This window comes from Clarias gariepinus, chromosome 1 (assembly GCF_024256425.1).
Source record: "Clarias gariepinus isolate MV-2021 ecotype Netherlands chromosome 1, CGAR_prim_01v2, whole genome shotgun sequence".
NCBI classification, from domain to species: Eukaryota; Metazoa; Chordata; class Actinopteri; order Siluriformes; family Clariidae; genus Clarias; species Clarias gariepinus.
In genome coordinates, this window is record NC_071100.1 from 44,900,969 (window position 1) to 44,920,828 (window position 19,860).

The 19,860-nt window shown below is 39.5% G+C and overlaps 2 protein-coding genes across 4 annotated transcripts; one reads left to right on the plus strand and one right to left on the minus strand.

Annotated features, from left to right (window-relative positions):
* Positions 1–147: 147 nt before the first annotated feature.
* dhx9 (DEAH (Asp-Glu-Ala-His) box helicase 9) lies at positions 148–13,784 on the minus strand. 3 transcript variants are annotated; one of them, XM_053504197.1, is made up of 28 exons: positions 13,677–13,784; positions 12,752–12,876; positions 12,515–12,655; positions 12,266–12,380; positions 11,753–11,886; positions 11,451–11,599; positions 9,889–9,935; positions 9,616–9,752; positions 8,875–8,964; positions 8,064–8,219; positions 7,845–7,922; positions 6,879–7,070; positions 6,643–6,784; positions 6,459–6,541; positions 4,947–5,103; positions 4,762–4,859; positions 4,408–4,621; positions 4,212–4,306; positions 3,831–3,904; positions 3,114–3,266; positions 2,865–3,025; positions 2,635–2,746; positions 2,369–2,530; positions 2,142–2,269; positions 1,791–2,020; positions 1,547–1,662; positions 1,232–1,432; positions 148–1,120 (listed from the first exon to the last, which is right to left on the minus strand). In XM_053504197.1, exons 2-28 carry the CDS (start codon positions 12,860–12,862, stop codon positions 766–768), a joined length of 3,831 nt encoding a protein of 1,276 aa, XP_053360172.1. In that variant the 5' UTR covers positions 12,863–12,876; positions 13,677–13,784; the 3' UTR covers positions 148–765. The 3 variants fall into 3 exon arrangements, with proteins under 3 accessions (XP_053360172.1, XP_053360180.1, XP_053360186.1); XM_053504205.1 differs by lacking the exons at positions 11,753–11,886; positions 12,266–12,380; positions 12,515–12,655; positions 12,752–12,876; positions 13,677–13,784 and adding an exon at positions 10,099–10,233 and having other exon boundaries at positions 11,451–11,587; XM_053504211.1 differs by lacking the exons at positions 11,451–11,599; positions 11,753–11,886; positions 12,266–12,380; ... (1 more) ...; positions 12,752–12,876; positions 13,677–13,784 and adding an exon at positions 10,099–10,827.
* Positions 13,785–15,288: 1,504 nt separating this feature from the next.
* LOC128531054 (complement factor H-related protein 4-like) lies at positions 15,289–18,966 on the plus strand. Its single transcript, XM_053504997.1, has 6 exons — positions 15,289–15,374; positions 18,015–18,176; positions 18,258–18,398; positions 18,500–18,516; positions 18,713–18,750; positions 18,841–18,966. The coding sequence occupies exons 1-5, from the start codon at positions 15,323–15,325 to the stop codon at positions 18,713–18,715; spliced, it is 375 nt and encodes a 124-aa protein (XP_053360972.1). The 5' UTR covers positions 15,289–15,322; the 3' UTR covers positions 18,716–18,750; positions 18,841–18,966.
* Positions 18,967–19,860: the final 894 nt, after the last annotated feature.

The window sequence follows — 19,860 nt, forward strand, 5'->3', positions numbered from 1 at the left end:
AGTACTGTGAAAACGTTTTTTATAAGAAGGAAAACTCTTGAGTTAAGTTCATGGGATTTCAGGTTTTTTTTTTCCACCCCTTGTCACAGTCACCTCCGCCTTGCTCATTAGTGACAAACTGAAAAACAACAAATGTGTAGATTTAAAGGTGCATCAAATAACTTGAATATTTATTTCTACAAAGATGTGATACAGAAAAATAAAACAGAATAAAGTAATTCACAGGTAAAGATTAAAAGGGACCTTTTAATGACATCTTCCTGATTACCTGCTAACAGTTCATATGTTGATAAATATGCTTTAACAAGCACTGTAATCACTGCAGGTTTGATCTTAACTCAAACAATATTAGTAATGACCATTCATTATATACATATTAAACAAACGATCCTCACCTTACAGTGCTGGACATTTACTGTGACATTCCATTTGAGGAACGATTAACCAATTTCACTAACAATATGTGAATTTTATAAAAATAAAAAAACAAAAACAAAAAAAACCCACATACATTTAACTCAAATGAAAACATGAAAAATAATCTAGGTCCTGTATTAAATTTAAGTATTATTTTGCAAGTACCAGTCTCTGCTTTCATGCACTGATTTTTTATTTAAATTTTTTAAACAATTGTCTACATATAATAGTTTTCACAAAACTATTTAGGCTTTTCTTAACATAAAAAAATAATCATGCAACATTAAATCAGTATCAACAATTACTTTAATTCCCTTAAAGTTTTTTACAAACTTTGAATCCTTGTCTCTAGAATCCTCCATATCCACCTCTGTTGAACCCACGACCTCGTCCATAACCACCTCCGCCACCTCCTCCTCCTCCTCCTCCATATCCACCTCTGTTAAACCCACGACCTCCTCTGTAACCACCTCCACCCCCTCCGTATCCACCTCCACCTCCTCCTCGATACCCGCCCGATCCCCGATATCCACCTCCACCTCCGCCTCCAGACCCCCTGTATCCTCCAGACCCCCTGTAGCCTCCACCTCCTCCACCACCACCATTGTATCCTCCACCTCCTCTGTATCCTCCGCGACCGCGGAACCCTCCATCTCCTCCATCCATCCGGGACATCTTCGGAGGCCGAGGCCCGTCACCAAAACTAAAAAAAAAAAAAAAAAAAAAAGTTAAAAAAAAAAAATACAATACAGTAAATATTTTGGCACGGGTTCTAACATTTATGATATGATGTCTACTCTTTCTGGAATCTTACCGTGGATTGCTGTTCATGAGGTTGAGTCCTGCGGAGGAGGGTCTGGAGAGTAGCCGAATGACGTTTAAAAGGCGTTCGTTGGTGGGGTCGAAGCTTCTGATGTACTCTGGGTCTTTGGTCACTTCCACAACGAGAGCCTCCATTGCAGCTCTCAGTCCAGCAATGCTACCAGCTACCTCATGCTCAATGCGCAGGTTGATCCTGTGAATGAGGGGGAAAAAAAAACGTGTTCACGTTGGCATGCAGCAAGTAGAGTAGCTTTTTGTATTTTCGTTAAAAAAAAAATGAATGCATTTTTGAAGATTCTAAACGTACCAGTCGTCAAGCACGACCACCTCTCCGTTAGATGTGATTTTCTTGGCGGCGAACAAAATGAGCTGGAGAGCGCTGACCATGGTCATGCCTTTGGCGGAAATGGCTCGGGTTCGGATCTACAATGATTATAAAAACATATCGGTTGATGCTGTGACAGCTGCACATAAATAATTGTTGCGTTGGTCATTTTAGAGTCAAGAAAAAAATTATAAATAAATAAATAAATAAAAACACCCTGACACACCTTTTCCCCAAAGACGAAGAACGGTGACGGATAATTCGGGTCTTGGCTGGTGAATGGGCAGTTAACAGAAGACTTGTGGATGAGTGCGTTTCGCCCTTCAGTGGTCAAGATCTTCCTCTTTTCTTTGTGGTAACAGACGTTGGGGTAGGAGCCATACGTCAGCAAGGAGATCACCACATCCAGATTATTGTCTGGCCCTACGTTGCTGAAGACCTGATTCAACAGGCACTCTGGAAAGAAGAATGAAAAATTTTTTTTTTTTTCACACAGATCTTAACTAAGAATAAGGAAACAGAATTGCCAATACGACAGTATATAATGTGACGGTTGTAACAGGGAATGTTTACACACCTTCAGGAAAACCGGTGTTAATTAGGATCTCCTTAAGCTGAACTTTGGCCTCCCAGGTCATCCTTAAAGTGGACATGTGCAGACGCTTGTGATCGCAGAACCTAGATTCTGCCTCCTCTCCGCCCATCCTAAACACATCCAACCCCTTTTCTTTAAACATTCATTAATTTAAGAAATCAGCAGCAACATTAAAATTTTTTAATGTATAACCGTATATGGACTGTTACCTGACTTCATCCCAGGCTTGAAAGACAGAAAGCAGGGCCACATGATCAGAGAACCGTGTGCCTGCGAAGTTCCTGTGGACGAACCCTAATCGTTTGCCCTCGCTAATGAACGGCTCGGAGAAGCACGAAGCGGCAGAAATCGTGCACATGGCGTCTCCTACGCTATAATGTCAAATAAAAATAAATAAATAAATAATTGGTGACGACAGTTAAAACCAAAACCAAGCAAGTTTGATACGTCTTGTATTTCACATGAAGACTTTTACTTTAGGATGCAGCCCATGATCATCATCTTCCCCAGACGAGGCTCGATGGGTAGTCGGGCCAGGATGCGTCCCAGCGGTGTCAGCTCATCGTTAGTGTCGAGGGCGTCTAGCTCTGTAAAAAACAAATTCATTTTACATATAGAGTGTAATTTAGTGATTTAAAATAAAACACAAAAGTATGTACTAATTATTACAGCGCCCGTCCATGCGGGGTGAGATGTGTGCGGTACCTCGGAGAGTGTGTTCAGCTTCGATGACGGCATCCAGAGGAGGGGGCTCGATTGCTTTGGCCAGGAAATGCCCGATAGCACCGAGTCTGAGCAACTTAATACTGAGAGCCACCTCGTGCAGTGGTGTGCGGAAGATCTCCGGAGTCATGTGCGTCTCCAGTCTGTAGGGCAGCAATTTGACGATCGAACGTGTTAGCTTGAGCTCGTTTTAATGCAATGCTTAGGAGGCATTAAATACGGTATACATACTTCTCAAAGCGTGCCTGGCTGCACAGGTGGAAGCAGAAGCCTGGCCTGACACGCCCAGCTCGACCCTTTCTCTGCTCCAAGTTGGTCTTGGATGCCCACACGGTGGCGTAGTTGGTCATGTTGTTATGGGCGGTAAATAGTTTCACCTTCTGCCTGTGAGAAAAAAAACAAAAAAACAAAACATAAATAAATCATTGAGCACTTGAATTTATGAGAAAATAAAATTGTGAATTTTGGATGTACAGTGAAACCTTGGATTGCGAGTAACGCGGTTGCTGTGCAAAGATTTTTTTAAAAATAAATTTTGACTCAAAAAACGAATAAGTCTTGGTTTACGAGTACCAAGTATTACGTATCACCCATATGCTTCTTGTCTGACGCTGAGCGTCACATAATCACAACTGAGCCAATGTTTTTTTTTTCTCTTGCGCTGCGGAATTATGGGTAATCGTCTTCCCTGCTGGGTCTAAGTGCGTGTCTCTTGCTGGTATAATCTACATCCGTGCATGCATTTTCTTCCTTAGCTTGTTGTGTGTGCGCGCACGTAATTTGACACCGTGCCGGTTCACACACTCTCTCTCGCCTTTAGTGTGTGTTTGTTTGTGAACCGGCACGGTGTCAAATTATGTGCGCGCCAAAAGCCAAAATCAGATGATCATGGAGGACAAATTTAGAATTGTAAAATTAACATGTGTAATATTTATACACTTAACATACTTGCAGGAGTCTATGACGTAGACCACGTCGTTGATGGTAATGCTGGTCTCGGCAATGTTAGTTGACAGAATAACCTGCAATTCACACCATGCAAAGAACATAAGAAAAAAATTAAGAGCTTGAAAACTTTGTAGCACACCTATTGTACTTTGTTTCATTACTTCAATAGTGTGAAATCAAAAAGTATTAGTTAAGGGAAAGTAAAATTATAATTTTTTCCTCATGACAATTGTTTCTTATTTAAAATCACTTTTTAAAAAGAAATGATTGTGTAATTTGTTCCACTTTAAATTTGGGTACAACAAAATAATATGAGCCAAGTTACCACTTACTCTATAAGCTAGTCAGATTTGAACTTGATTACAAAACAAACACACACACCTTAGTCACTCCTTCAGGTACAGGCTCGAACACCAGCCTCTGCTCCTCTCTGGGGATCTGGGAGTGGAGAGGCAGGATCCTATAACGATGGCTCCCTAGAACACACAAAACAGCAAAGATGAATTAGCGCCAAATCTCAAAGATCAATATAATAAACAGTACAAACAAGATTACTGAATTATTTAGTCTAACTGACCAAAATGTGGGTTCATCTCCAAGTGCTTCTGCATAGAATAGATGAGATTCCAGCCAGGCAGGAAGACTAGGACGGCTCCGGTCACTTGCAACGTCTCGATGTACTTCAACAGGGCCTCGATCAACTCGAATGGCGTTTCCTTTTCGTTCATTTGGGCCATAGCACGTTTGGTCTCCGGGCCATATTCGGGTCCGCATACCAAGTTGCAGTTTACCTGCGGGAGACGGAACAACCTCGTGTTGCAAATACAGTTTCATGATCACGTTTTAAGTTCTTATTCGTTCAACACAACAACGGAACGTGGACCTCTTCAAAGTCCATTTAATCCCTGTTTGATCTAAAACTTCTGCATACCTCTTCCTCACCACCTTCCTCATCTTTGTCTTTCCTCTTCTTATCTGACGGAGGTGGAACAAACTGCGTCATCTGAATGCAGTCCTCCAGGAAGTACTCTGAAAAAACATCGGATCATTTTTTTTCAGCATGGCAAATACAAAAAGGTTGTTTCTTTAATTATATATTAATAATTAATTACTTACGCTGCACAGGGAAAGTGCGACCAAAGACCTCTATGATGGGACAGTTGAAGTAGTATTCTCTGAACATGGTCGTATCGATGGTGGCGGACATGAGGACGACGCGGACATCAGGGAAGGCGTGGATCACGTCTCTTAACACCACCATCAGGAAATCAGTCTGGACATGAAGAGGAACACACACCAGACATGATCTCATGATCTTTGCCTTGCTTGAACATTTGATCAGACGGATTTGCGTTTGAAGTTTAGACCTGATACGCTTTACAAAAAGTGAAATGCAAAAAGTTATTAAAATAAATAAATAAATTTTCTCACAGCAGGTCTCAGTATTAAGCCATACAACCTCAGATAAACAACGTATAACTTTTTCCACTCTGCCATTAGTTACTTAGGAGGGGAAAAACAAAAAAAACAAACGTACGGGCAATGCCAAGTACGCCCTTACTGCTTCCACAGGATTTAAGAGGGTAAGTGGCAAGGCCGCTATAAAAGCTGAAGTTTTGGCAGTTTGCTAGTCTGGAACATTCAGGTGCGTGTTAACACAATGCTTTACATAAAACTAGAAAGGGTTTTAAAACTATTTGGGGTTCAACGTTCTACACAGTTGCAAAGCATTTCAGACAGTTGTCAATCTTCCAAGGAGTGGAAATCTCACCCCTAGGTCAGACGGTGCAATGCTCAGAGAAATCGAAAAAAAAAGCACATAAGCTACATCTCAGACCCTACAGGCCTCACTGAGCATGTTGAATGTTAAAGTCAGAGACAGAACAATTACAAGAAGCCTGAACAAGTACGGTTTGCTTGGAACGGTTACCAGAAGAATGTCTCTTCTTTCTATATATAAAAAAAGGACCTCAAAGGTTTCTAGAACAATAACCTATAGATAGACGAGAGCAAGGTGGAGGGTTTTTTTCGGACAGTGGAAAGGAAATACTCCCCGAGATGGTATTAGGAGAAAACCTTGAGAGGAACCAGACTCAACAGGGCACCCCATCCTCATTTGGGTGATAACGAATAGCAGGAATCGATCTGCAGTCATAGTGTGCGAGACTGGAAATTCAGTATAACAAGAGATGTGTTTAAGTTAATATGGAGACCAGGGAGACTGTAGGAAACTCCAGTCCTGAACTATTAAGTGACTGAAATCACAAGTCCTCAGAGAACAGCTGTACAGGCCGTCTGGTCCGACAGATGAAACTTTGGGTCAAACACCAGAACAATGGTCTGAAGCAGGGCAGTAAATCTACATCAGAATGGCTGAAAAATAAGAGAATCACGGGTTTGGAATGGCAGAGTCAAAGTGAAGACCTCAAACCCAACTGAAATGCTGTCTTGGGACAATAAAAGGACTGTGCATAAGCGAATGCCCAAAAACCTCAAAAGTATTTGCGAGGATTGTTTAAAATTGTGATATTTATAAAGTGGCAATTCTTCCAAAAGTGCAAAAATAAATTTAATCGGCAGTTAAAAGTAATGAATAAAAAGAAATTGCTAATTCCCATCCCTACTTACATTGATGTCACGCTCATGGATTTCGTCCACGATCACGTGGCTGATCCCTCGAATTCCGGCTTCCAGCTTCCTCAGGAGAACCCCTTTAGAAAAAAACAAAATCAAAACTTTTACAAATAACCGATCCATAAAAATAAATAAATAAATAAATAAATAACAATCAGCATGTCTGATATTAACTCACCAACGGTGCAAAACATGATGCTGGCGTGCGGCCTTGGCAGGACGGACTCGAAGCGCACGCTGTACCCGCAGCTCTTCCCCAGATCCTCGCCTCTCTCGTATGCCACGCGCTCAGCCACTGACACAGCGCTGATTCGCCGAGGCTATACCAAACACGTCCGGATACAAATTACTCTGAGTTTATCGCTACAGTCTACGTGCATTTACTGTAGACGTAACGTAATACAATAGGCTCACCTGAGTGACGACGATGTTGCACTCTGAGGCTCGTCCGTCCTGAATGTACTGGTCCAGAATGTACTGCGGTACCTGAGTGGTCTTTCCGCAGCCTGTGGCTCCGCGAATGATCACTACCGGGTTGCTGTTGATTGTGCGCATGATTTCCTCCTCGAAGTTTTTGACTGGCAGCTGCTGTCGCTCTTGCAGCCTCTGTCAAAGAAAATCAGAATCAGGGGCTGAGAACGAATCAGATTCTCACAGTACAAACCTGAATTAATATCCTGAAGAAAGTACAGTAAAACCTCGGATTGCGAGTAACGCGGTTTGCGAGTCTTCAGCAAGACGAGCAAAGATTTTTAATAATTTTTTTTACTTGGAAAACGAACAAGTCTTGGTTTACGAGTACCAAGTATCATGTATTACGCATACGCTTATTGTTTTGACGCCGAGCGTCACGTCATCACAACTAAGCCAACGTTTTTTCTCTTTCTTGCGCTGCGGAATTTTGAGTAATCATCTCCCCTGCTGGGTCTTAGTGCAGGTCTCTTACTGGTATAATCAACATCCGTACACTTGTGTACTGTTTACTAGAACACTGTGACCACGTGTGTGGGCGTAAAATATATTTTATTTTGTGTTGTTTTGTTTGCTCCACTCATTTACTCACTCACCCCACCCCACTCATTTACTCACACACCCCACCCCACTCATTTACTCACTCACCCCACCCCACTCATTTACTCACTCACCCCACCCCACTCATTTACTCACTCACCCCACCCCACTCATTTACTCACTCACCTCACTTATTACTCATTATTTTTTGAGCTGTGAAACGAATAATTTGAGTTTCCATTATTTCTGATGGCGAAATTTGCTTTGATTTATGAGTGTTTTGAAATACGAGCCCCTTCCGGAACGAATTATGCTCGTAATCCAAGGTTCCACTGTATGTTTCTACGACAGTGTAAACCCTTATCTCACCTCCTGCAGGTTGGTGTCATGCTCCATTTGGTAGCGGAGCTCACTTTGCAGGTCTGAACTGATCTGCTCTGGGGTGCACTGAAAACCAAAAGAGTTCACAAAAACCAAAAAGTTGTCATTGAATCACTAAAACAAAAACAACAAAAACTTTTCAGATATTATTTAGGCAAAAGTGTAAAAAGCGTAAAATTCAAAATACAAAACAACCACCAAACTTACAAAAGCCAGAGGTCCCTCATCGATATTGCTGCTGGTCCAAGGGTTCCAGTTGACCTGAGGAGGAGACCACTGCACCACACCTCCTGTACTCTGTCTCTGTGAAGGCTCGAAGTGGGCCAACTTTCCCTGAACAAGAGACACTGGAGCACTAGGATCCTGGACCAGATAAACAAAAAACATTTTAATAAGATATGGGGACGCCATCAACTCACTGTCCACTTTATTAGGCACATAAATCATCATATTCAATATTGATCACATTTGTGGCTTCTATGGTTGTAGCTCATCCACCTGAAGTATCAAGTGACCTGAGATGATTTTTGTTTTATTATGATAAATATATTTTAATAGTAGATGTGCCTGCAACTTTTCTCGCATGGAATTTAATTGCACATTCATAAGTGCGTTTTAAAATTAATCATTTTTTTTAAGGTCGATTTTATGATAAGGCTCGTTTTCCATTAAAATTTCAAGGTAAAATATCTTTTCTCACAAAAGAATAGATGAAACAAACCCTATGTTACCTCAAGCTCAGCCAAATACAGTGTATAAAACCCTATTAAAATTAATTTAGTAGTTCTCATGTGACAAACAGTAAAACCAGTTTTAATCATGCACAGACAGACAAAAAATTTTATACTCATCTTACGCCCCCCCAAATAATTTTTTATTTCAAATATCCTTAATGTACAAACACATCAATTTACAGATTTATTATGTGTATTGATTTATTTTTTCTGAATGCAATTTGACCCACTGTAAGTGTTCCTATTAAACTGGATGATGTGTATGAGTGGATATTAGGACTTACAACTGGAGGAATGTGAATGCCAAGCTCTTGGATGATGCTACGCAGCTGATGCTTGAGCTCGTCGCTGACGTTTACGTTATACACCTCCAACTAGCAAAAAAATAGTAAACATTAAGAAATAACTAAGCAGGGATTTACACGTACTGTCCCTGTTCTACAAAGTCGATCAAATTTTTCGGAATTTAATTGAAATTTTTTTTTTTTTTACTCATATTCTAAATTAACTACACAGAAACTAAATACTTCAAGACATTTTTTTTTGTTTGATTTCAAAGATTACGGCATATAGCTCATAAAAATGTGAAAATGCAGAATTCCAGCATCGCAAAATATTAGAATTATAACTGAGTAAATTATTATTTATACAGTATAAACACAGTGCATAGGCTGCTATTAAAGCAACCTGGTCATTAATAACACCTCAGCAGCCATGCCACATTGATGCAATAATTAGTGCTAAAAGAGCTTGACTAAGTACAAACATTAGTACATACATTAACTTCATTTTCACAATGTCTTTGTTGTAAAACCCTAAATATAGCAAGTTATTTTATTTTTATGAGCTGTATGCCACAATAAAAAAAATTTAATAAACGTGAAACCTTTTCATATAATGAATCTAGAACATGAGCTTTCCCTTTGTAATGATCAACTAAAAAAAAAAAACAATAAAACACTTTTTTTCACAAATTGTTTAGAGGCACTTTAGTTCTGCTAACAAGAGTAGGGTACTGAACTCACCGTCTCTCCTTCTTTCTTTTTGGTCTGTCCTGTAAAAGCCTCGATGACACCTAGATGATACAGCTGACGAACCAGGGAGAGCGCGCACGACTGGGCTGCCAGCTTTTTATTAGAGCCGTGCTCACGAGCAAAAATATCTGAACATTGCAGAGAAACACTCATTAAGTAAAAAAAGAATTCATATTCACTGTGCAAAACTGACAACATGCTGATGTTTTTCCTTGTACATTGTTAACTGGTGATGATGTCATACAAAAGACTAAAAATGCTTACTTCTACGGAGCTGCTTCACAAAGATAGTCATTTCAGCAATGAAGCTCCTAAAAACACGAGATTATTAAAAAGTCAATAAACAAAAAAAGAAAAAAAGTATGCAACTAAAATGGATACAGCATCAGATAATCAAAAGCAAAGGTCCATCCTACCAAACTGCCCCCCCACCCCCGCACACACATTTACACAGCTCTAATAAAAGAAACTGACCTCTGTCTATCAACTGAACACCGTTTCATCAACCAGAGTGTCGACAGAGTGTCACTGCCTCATCTCGAGTGCGTATGTTTTTCTGCAGGACTTCCAACCAGAACACTTCCATCTCAGCTACAGGAGCCTCCGTTCCTGATGAAGGAGCGACACCAGAAATCACAACCAGCCAGTAGCGTACCCCAAACACTCCCGCACTCATCCAATCAAGCACTCCATGTGGCAGCTTAGTGCAGCCTAAGCCATGCCGCATGTTTTGCACAAATAAGGTTGTGATTTCTGGTATCATTTTCTCCCTAGCTTGCTTCGTTCGGTCAGGTCCAATCCTGGGACCGGGGTTCATTGAGTGTATAATAGTCAGAAAAGGAAACTGAACTTTTAAAATGATTTTACGTTTCTTTCGGCGAGATCTCTTTGGGGTTTAATGTACACCAAGGAGTTCTCTCGTTCAATACAAGTCCAACAGAAAAACACACACTCAAACTGACTGACGCCAAAAGGTCTAAGATGTGGAAGAAAGCAGTTGGTCTAAAAGGGTTTTATAACTCAATTATCTATACAGACAATCAAACTAAATTCTTAACGTTATAAATAATACAAACTTTCCATAAAATACAACCCAATTCCAGATATCAAATGTGGAAACATTCAAGAACGATGAAGACAAGAAATCAGTTTATCACTTATCAGGGACAATCTGATCATTTTGATCCATATACATTTTAAAGCTGTCCTTATGGTGAATAATCCTAATTTCGGAAAATCCTCTACATAATAGAGTTCACAGTCCAATACAGTGGGAAGCAGCTGATGTAATGGCGTGTGTGAGAAAGTCGTCCTACACAAGAATCCCCCTCCTCCCCTCCTCTCTCTGCTTTACACACAGCTTGATTCTTTTCAAAGGTAAAGTGCAGGTTAATTAGTTTTATTTTTACTTTATATATTCTATATGAATATTTTTGGGTTGTGGAACGAATCATCAGAGTTTTCTTTTTTTTTTTCTTATTGAGCAATTTGCACTGAGACAAAATAGCGTCCGGGATTCCCACCGAGATTTAAAAGCGCAGAGATAACATTTCACCGAGAGATTTAGTTTATTACTGTTTTTGGCCATATGATGGTAGTGTTGGGAAAGGAGACAGATTTAGTCAAGTTGATTGGTATGATTCAAATTGTATATATAGTCAAAGGCGTACAAGTCTTACTTTGTCAGACTTAAGAACACATCCAACTTATGAATGTGAAACTCGTTTATAAGTAGGGGACTACCCGTACTTCATTGATGTCCATGTACACATTCTGCGCTACTAAGAAGGCATTCCTCTTTTTTTTTTCTTTTTTGGCATCCAAACCTGTTGTGGTCCGGCCCCACTTGGTTGTACTTGTAGTCGGTTTGGATTTTCTCTTTTTGAAAGAACTGGTTCAGACGGGCCTTGGCATTGTCCAGAGTCCAGTTTCCGTGCAGACCAGCATTTAAATCTACTTCCTCCGATTCCAGGGTCTGGCAGGGGGAAAAAAACAAAAACACTTAATATATTAAGAAAATTACTTAGCAGTGTAATTAACCACCAGTACTTATTATGGTGCAGGTTTAATATATTTATTTCTTTTGCTGATTCGTTCATCTGACCAAAATAAAAAAATAGATTCATACAGCTTTGGCATCCTGTTCCTCTTTCCTAGCGTAGTAGTCCTGTATATTGGCTCCTCGGTCCCACTGAGGATTATTCAAGCCCGAGTAACCGAGACCGGTCACTCCAGGAACTGGAGCAGATCTCGGTTCAGCATCTGAGAACGAGAACAAGATTTAGTCAGCAAGATTTACAACAGAGTCAAAGTTCACATTACCAGCCTTAACTGATTCAATTCCCCAAACTGATATTAAGGCTGTCTGAATGCTCAGATCTGATGTTTCATCAATTCATGTGACTTTTTGCCTCTGCTCATGCATACACCATGACAGCAGGCAAAAAAAAAAAATTAATCATCTCAAGAGCCTTACATTAAACACACCCATAAACTAACAATTTGAAATAAACAAAACATAACCTGGAATTGTAGATCTCTGCAAACTTTTATTTAAGGTCTATAAAGTTTAATGCACAGCCAGAACGTGATATAAAATCTATTAGAAAACGATAAACTATACACTGTACATATCGCATACCTCTCTCTTGTTTTACAAGTAAGTGTGGAGGCAAAGGACCACTGGCAGGCAGATTCCCAAACTCACCACCTTCACCACCACCACCACCACCATCAGGCACATCTGGAACACCTGCCTGAACAAAGAACCACAAATTTAAAACACACTGAAAATTAGCAAGTGAAGTCATGTGAATCTTATTGGAATAAACGTATATACACATTAACCTCAGACAGGTGGAACACACACAATCCTGTCACTGATACTTACCCCTAAAGCAGGCACTTCAGAAGCGCTTATTTGCCCCGCACGGACCAAATAATTTACAAAGTCTCGTGCTGCATTGGCCTGGGCGTCCTTCTTATTGGTGGAGTTTCCCATTCCGATGTAATTGAACCCATCGACTCGTACCTAATGGCAGAAGTCGGGTGCAGACACACATATCAATTTAGATGCTGACACACACAAATCTCATACTGAGTCAAAGAGTTTAACTGTCTTACTTACCTCACACAAAAACTTCTGCCTGTTCTTGTTTCCCGCTGCCCGAATATCGTAGTTTGGGGTTAATTTCTTTTTTCCGCACCAGGCGTAGAGAAAATTTTTTATGTCCCCCATGGTGAAGGGTTCACCTGTAAGAAAGACAAATATTAATATGATACAGAGAAGAAAAAGAAGAAAAATATGTCATTTATACAAGGTGGTATCAAAAAGTTTAGAGATTAGCTCTGTTTACAAGCTCTAATTTATATCATCTCGTATATAAAAACATTATATAAATTATAAAAATAAGTTTTACAGAGATTACAACTTGCTTACAGTCATGGTATTACAAATATTTATTTTGTATCACTGTTTTTTTTTAAATGATAAACAAAAAAAAACTAATACGAGAGGGCGGGATTAAATGGTAAAATGCTCAACAGTGATTGGTTGATAGCCATCCAAGGTGATCAATGATTGGTCAGGGAGAACAATCGGGTTATACTAGTCAAAAGATACAGAAGGACAATTCTCCTTTAATGAACATAGAGTTTGCAAGTGAAATATATTTTCTGTCTTGTGAAATATCCTGCCCAAATCTGTTCCCTGTAATTTAATACAGTTTGAGAATCAGAAAATAATAAATAAACACACAAACAGCGTCGGCAAAATGGCGGCCAAGCGGCTGGACATCACTTTTATTTTATTATAGCAGTCAAATATTCAGGTACTTATTGGGTATAAATACCTGGGAATATATATATATTTAAAATATTTTACATCAGCCCTAGCTCGAATTATTCCCACAAACTGCATAAAAGGTGAACCGCAGACGACCGTGCAACGGAAACGCTATTTTTTTTTTAAGCATAGCGTTTCAAATTGACCATACATGAAATAAAGGTTATATTAAGAAGCTTTAATAAGCAGAATAAAAGGAATAACTCACAAAAATCGGAAACAGGAAGACAGATTTAATAGCGGCTCCGCTGCACAGTAACGGCCTCTTCTTCGCCGGTAAAAAGAAAAACATGTACGCGCAGCCACATACTTCCGCCTCCTCGTCTTCTTCTTGATGTCTCATGTAACGTACATTACCGCCACCTAATGGAATGGAGTGCGGCTCCTAACTAACCTTGTGCTCTCATTCCACTCACACACTCATCTTTAATACAGCTTTATCTACACACACACACGGTCATTCTCACACTACGGGCAATTTGGGAACGGCACTTAGCCTAATCTGCCTGTCTTTGGACTGTGGGAGGAAACTGGAGTACCCAGAGGAAACCCACCAAGCACAGGGAGAACATGCGCACTCCATACAAACAGACCTTAGGTTTCTTGCCTGCCATGCGGAAGGCCCGGGTTCAATTCCCGCTCAAACTCGAGCCACTGGACGCAGTGCCGGTCCGAAGCACAAATAAAATGGGAGGGTTGCGCCAGGAAAGGCATCTGGTGTAAAACCAGTGCTAAGTTGTTGTGCAGATCAGAGGGTCTGTTGTGGTGACCCCTCGACCGCTGAAAAATTTCCAACATATCAGATTAATTTTCCCAATATACTTTTTTGTATTGAAACAAAATGTAATCTTGAACTCCATATTCCTTGTTTTAGAACATGTATTATTCAAAATGGCAACTTTATTTGTAAAAGTTCCTTTATAATAGTTTGTATAATGTCGTATACGTTCCTGCCTTCTCAGCAACACATTTTAAATTATTTAGCTCTGTCTTCGTATGCTTTAGCATTACAATTTCCATGCGTTGGAACTCTAACATTTCCCAGCATGCCGGCACCCCTGAGCACAACGCAACCTATATGAAGAATAATAAATATATATGATTTTTTCAATTTAATAGACCAAACATGGAAATGGAAATGGCTTGGAGTGAGATCAGGACTGTATGGGGGGTGAAGTAATAACTCCCAGTCGAGGTCCTGTAATGTGCAAATGGTGTGATGTGTATGAGGTGCATTATGTATTGTCATACTAAAACAAGTTAAAACTAGTTATGCTTAACTATAGACTCAGTAGACAATTTTAACCTAATTCACGAAGTACAGACAGAATAAACTATTACGACATTTGTATTAACCAAATATTTCTCTAGACTCAGGGCTTCTGGTGAATCATTAACACTGTTTACATGCAAAGGAACTTATTTCCAAAGGTCATTTATAATGTGATTTGGAGCTCTAATATATATGATTTTTTCAATTTAATAGACCAAACATGGAAATGGAAATGGCTTGGAGTGAGATCAGGACTGTATGGGGGGTGAAGTAATAACTCCCAGTCGAGGTCCTGTAATGTGCAAATGGTGTGATGTGTATGAGGTGCATTATGTATTGTCATACTAAAACAAGTTAAAACTAGTTATGCTTAACTATAGACTCAGTAGACAATTTTAACCTAATTCACGAAGTACAGACAGAATAAACTATTACGACATTTGTATTAACCAAATATTTCCCTAGACTTAGGACTTCTGGTGACTCATTAACACTGTTTACATGCAAAGGAACTTATTTCCAAAGGTCATTTATAATGTGATTTGGAGCTCAAAGCAAACTTTGAGGTGAACACTGAGAAAATGAAGATTATTATTCTAGTCTTTTGCATTGCATCATGTCAGGCAGTGACGGGTAAGAGCACCTAAAGTTTATTAATAATAATAACAAAAACAATAATAATAATAATAATAATAATAATAATGATGACACCACATGTTAGACGAAGATGTCTCAAGTCATTTCGTGCAAGAGCATCGACTGTTTGTTTGCTGCTGGAATTGTTAGGAATAAAGTGAATATTTTTTTCCCTGCTTGTTCTTAAACAGTTTGTCACTTTGTAAAGTGATAAATATTTACAGAAATATATATTGTATCATCTGGTTGAAATTCATGTACTGTATACATAATCAATATATAATACTGTGTATAAGTCGGGAGCCACCCTCTTTCATTTCTGCATATTTTACTTCCAAAAAGCCAGACTTTCTTGCATTATTAATGTAGTCTTAAAGGAATAGTTCTCCAGGCTTTCTAAAGAACTTTTTTAATCTCACATTTTCAGTCCAGTCCCTGTACCTGAGCAGTTTCAGAGGAATGATTTTTATTTGTTAAGTCAGACACTGGCCTGTGCATCATTTCAAGCTTTAAAAAAACATTTATCTTAAGTCCTGACCCAGTGAAAGACAGGTGCAGATGATGACAGATGTTCAGGCTGATGATTAGTGGTCTGCTGATGCTGAATGCTGAGTGGGTGGAACACACGAGAGGGGAAATGAGGTCGCTGCTGAGGTTGGTGCATAAAGAACCAGTTTTAAAACGGTATCTTTAGGTACTTTGCAGCCTGTCACAGTAAAACTTTTGTTCGCATTCCTTTCATTTAATCTGAATAAATGGGAGGTGACTCAAGACTTTTGCACATTACTGGACTTTGTACGGGCTCAGGGAGCCAATCATTAGTAAGGTATATGTCTTGTAAACTAATGGAATGGTCTAAGTTGTCATGTTTAGAATTGATGTGAGTTGATTGGATTCAGAACAGTTAAGTAACTTGTAAGAAAGAATTCTACCTTAGTAGAAGTTTTAATAGAATTGCCTTTGAGCAGCACAGAACTCTTAATAGCTAAGTTTAAAAAAAGCTAAGAATTATTTTTTTTTGCATCTGACCTCTGCATGCACTGTGTTTTTTTTTTCTCAGAATGGCATTTCGAATCAGGCTTCATTTGCTCGGCACAATAACGTAAATGAAATTGTTTAAAATGCAAGCTACTTGTGCTCATTCTTTACCCATACTGCCTAAAGCCACATCCATTCCAACCTCTTGCTGTACATTCATGGTAACACCTCATTCTATACTGAGCTGGATGTCTGGCTTCCTGCTGCATTCAGTGCCTTGCAAAAGTATTCATACCCCTTGAACTTTTCCACATTTTGTCACTTTACAACCACAAACATAAATGTATTTTAATGGGATTTTATCTGGTATACAAACAAAATGTGGCACATCATTGTGACGTGGAAGTAAAAATGATAAGTTCATGGTTTTCAAACATTTTTACAAATAAAAATCTAAAAAAGTGTGGCGTGCATTTGTAAAAGAGTAGCATTTTAGCAAAGAGGTTTGTTGGAGAACATACCAACAAATAGCACCATGAAGCACCATTAGTGAACAAACAGCACCATGAAGCCCGGGGAACACACCAGACAGGTCAGGGATAAAGTTATGGAGAAGTTTAAAGTAGGGTTAGGTTATATAAAAAAAAAAAAAAATCCCAAGCTTTAATTATGTCTTGAAGCTCTGTTCAATCCATCATCTTAAAATGGAAAAAGTAGGGCACAACTGCAAACCTAACAAGACATGGCCGACCACCTAAACTGATCTATGGAGAGCATTAAACAGAGAAGTAGTCAAGACGTTCATGGTAATTTCGAAGGAGCTGCAGAGATCCACAGCTCAGGTCCACAGGACAAATATTAGTCATGCACTCCACAAATCTGGCCTTTATGGAAGAGTGGCCATAAAAAAAGTCTGTTTGCAGTTTTTAACAAGCCATGTGGAACGGGACATCTAACTATATGACAAGCCACAAATCTCACAAATGTCCTTTCTGCTTTCTGGGAAATTGAAAAACCTGTCTTCCAGGTTTTTGACCTCGTATGTTGTGGCATTCCCCATGGACAACAACTGTCCAGCGTTGTACGAGCGGAGTTCAAGTCAAACTAAGACTTTTGTTTGAGGTCAGGGGTGGCTTAGTGGTTAAAGCATTGACCTACTGGTCAGAAGGTCCTAGATTAAAACCACCAAGTTGCCACTGTTGAGTCTATGAGACGTATAATGAGATAAAACGATAAAACGATAAAACGTTGCTCTGGATGCGGGAGTCTGCCAAATGGCGTAAATGTAAATGATTATGCAGAATAACAGGAAAGAGTTATGAGAGTAAAAACTACCGGTATTAGTAGAGGCATCCTTGGCGGTATGGCTAATTGGTGTATACACTTGGTCTAGAAGTGCGATTTACAGAACAGCCTGACAAGAGACGACTTAATTGAAATTTCCACAATTCTACGTAAATCAGATATTGTCACAGTAAAGCGACAAATCCCAGTACAATAACTGGCTTTAACAAATTGCTCTGACCAATCTTTGGAATCGAAAGTTTGGAAATTTCCTCAGCTCCCCACTTTAGACATGATGTAAAGCAAACTCCTTTTTGTTGTTGACCTAATCTAGTACAAATCTACAATAGTGTATAATCATGTCTCTGATTTCAGTTGGAGACTGTAACGGACATCCGGCCATTGCAAACGGAGATGTTCACACGCAGCCAGAGAAAACAGAACTAAAAGTTCAGTGTGCTTTGCTGTATAAACTCGAAGGACCAGAAATAGTCAAGTGTGTTAACGGGACATGGTCAAAGCTACCAGTTTGTCTATGTGAGTACTGCTTATGTAAACTTACAGTACAGTACGCAACAGTGGACAACAATAGCTCATTGTTATTTTCTATGTCTCCAGCTCCGTGTAAAATGGACCAGAGACTTTTTTACTCTGTGCAAGATGACTACATAGCCCATGGGGAGGAAAAGAGAGTTTGGTGTTACATGAATGGATGGATAGAAGTGAAATGTAATAACGGACGGACCCTCTATAAAGGATGTACGCTATCATTCGTGTCCCTTCTTTATTATTATCCTCAGTGCGATTTATTGAATTCAGGAACTTCAGTGTATTTTCTTGAACTCTCTTTTTGATTACAGGTGGATTTTATGACTGGGTAAGCGAATAAACACCTTATACTGAACAACTTCTTATGACTGTATATCAACAATCTTGCTACACTCATCATGTGTATGTGTATAACAGACACAACAATTGTAGTCCTAAAGTAACCCTGTATTTGTATAATGTGTTGTATTGAGATATATGACATGGTATGTTTGTGGTATGTTTTTGCTTCCTTGTTTCCACAGTGATGTATGCCAAAATCTGCAGCTCAAATGGGTCCACATGTAATTCAATGTTAATCTGTGAATGTACCTTTTAATATAAAAAAAAATCTCTATCAGCTTTGTTCCAAGACAAGACGAGCTGACGGCTGCTATCAAAGCAGCCTGGTCTTCAATAACGCCTCGCCTTCATGCCATGCTGAATTGATGCAGTAATTCCTGCTAAAGCAACCACAAACAGGCTTGAGTGCATGAATAAACCTGTTTTTCAAAATCTTTGATTTTCATAAAAATCAATGAATATTTTTCATGATATGCTACCCTTTTGTGAAACACTATATACACACACACACACACACACACACATTTAAGCATTTGGCAGATGCCCTTATCCAGAGCAACTTACATTATTTATTTTTTTTCATTTGAGCAATTGGAGATTAAGGGCCCAACAGTGGCAACTTAGTGGCATTGGGGTTTGAACCCATGACCTTCCAATTTGTACTCTAATGCCTTAACCACTGAGCCACCCCTGAGCCCACTTATTGATAGCTAATATACACTAATCCGCCATAACATTAAAGCCATAAACATTAAAACCACCAAGGTTTTGAGTTCCCCATGCGTTGCTGCATTAGCCTTGGCCCCTGCGGGCTCTAATCCACAAGACGTCTGGTGGTGTATCATAGTGTCTGGCACCAGGAAGTTGGTAGCGGATACTTTGGGTACTTTGGGATGTGGGGCGGCGCCTCTGTGAATCGAACTTGTTTGTCTGACGCATCCCAGATTACTCTATCATATTGAGATATGGGGAGTCTGGAGCCTGGGTTGGCTCCAAACTCTGCGGGATCAGACCGGACAGGATGGCCTTTGATCCCTGTGTGCATGTGCGTGTTTGTGTTCTGCACATTCGCCAAATTTCTGAATTAACCAGGGTTTAGGTCAAGATTGTAACAACGAGAGCTCCTACAGACCTTCAAAACTGCTTTTCAGAAGACCTACAGCATGGGTGATGTTACAGAGGGTTTGTTCACTTATTATTCAGTTTATGGTTATAAAGGCACCAAGGAACTTGACATAAGGTTAACAGGAGGAAAAAAAACCTGGAGAAAGTAATATGAAGATTTTTAACCTGTTCATCAAAGAAATTAGAATTTTTTTAATGGCATGAT

Excerpts from the sequence above, each read along its gene's own strand:
- dhx9 (XM_053504197.1), bottom strand. The coding sequence starts at position 12,862 with ATGGGGGACATAAAAAATTTTCTCTACGCCTGGTGCGGAAAAAAGAAA. Across the intron at positions 4,307-4,407 it reads GGAGATGAACCCACATTTTG|GGAGCCATCGTTATAGGATC; the intron begins GTCAGTTAGACT and ends TGTGTGTTCTAG. Across the intron at positions 2,021-2,141 it reads TAACACCGGTTTTCCTGAAG|AGTGCCTGTTGAATCAGGTC; the intron begins GTGTGTAAACAT and ends TCTTCTTTCCAG.
- LOC128531054 (XM_053504997.1), top strand. The coding sequence starts at position 15,323 with ATGAAGATTATTATTCTAGTCTTTTGCATTGCATCATGTCAGGCAGTG. Across the intron at positions 15,375-18,014 it reads ATCATGTCAGGCAGTGACGG|TTGGAGACTGTAACGGACAT; the intron begins GTAAGAGCACCT and ends CTCTGATTTCAG. Across the intron at positions 18,177-18,257 it reads AAAGCTACCAGTTTGTCTAT|CTCCGTGTAAAATGGACCAG; the intron begins GTGAGTACTGCT and ends CTATGTCTCCAG.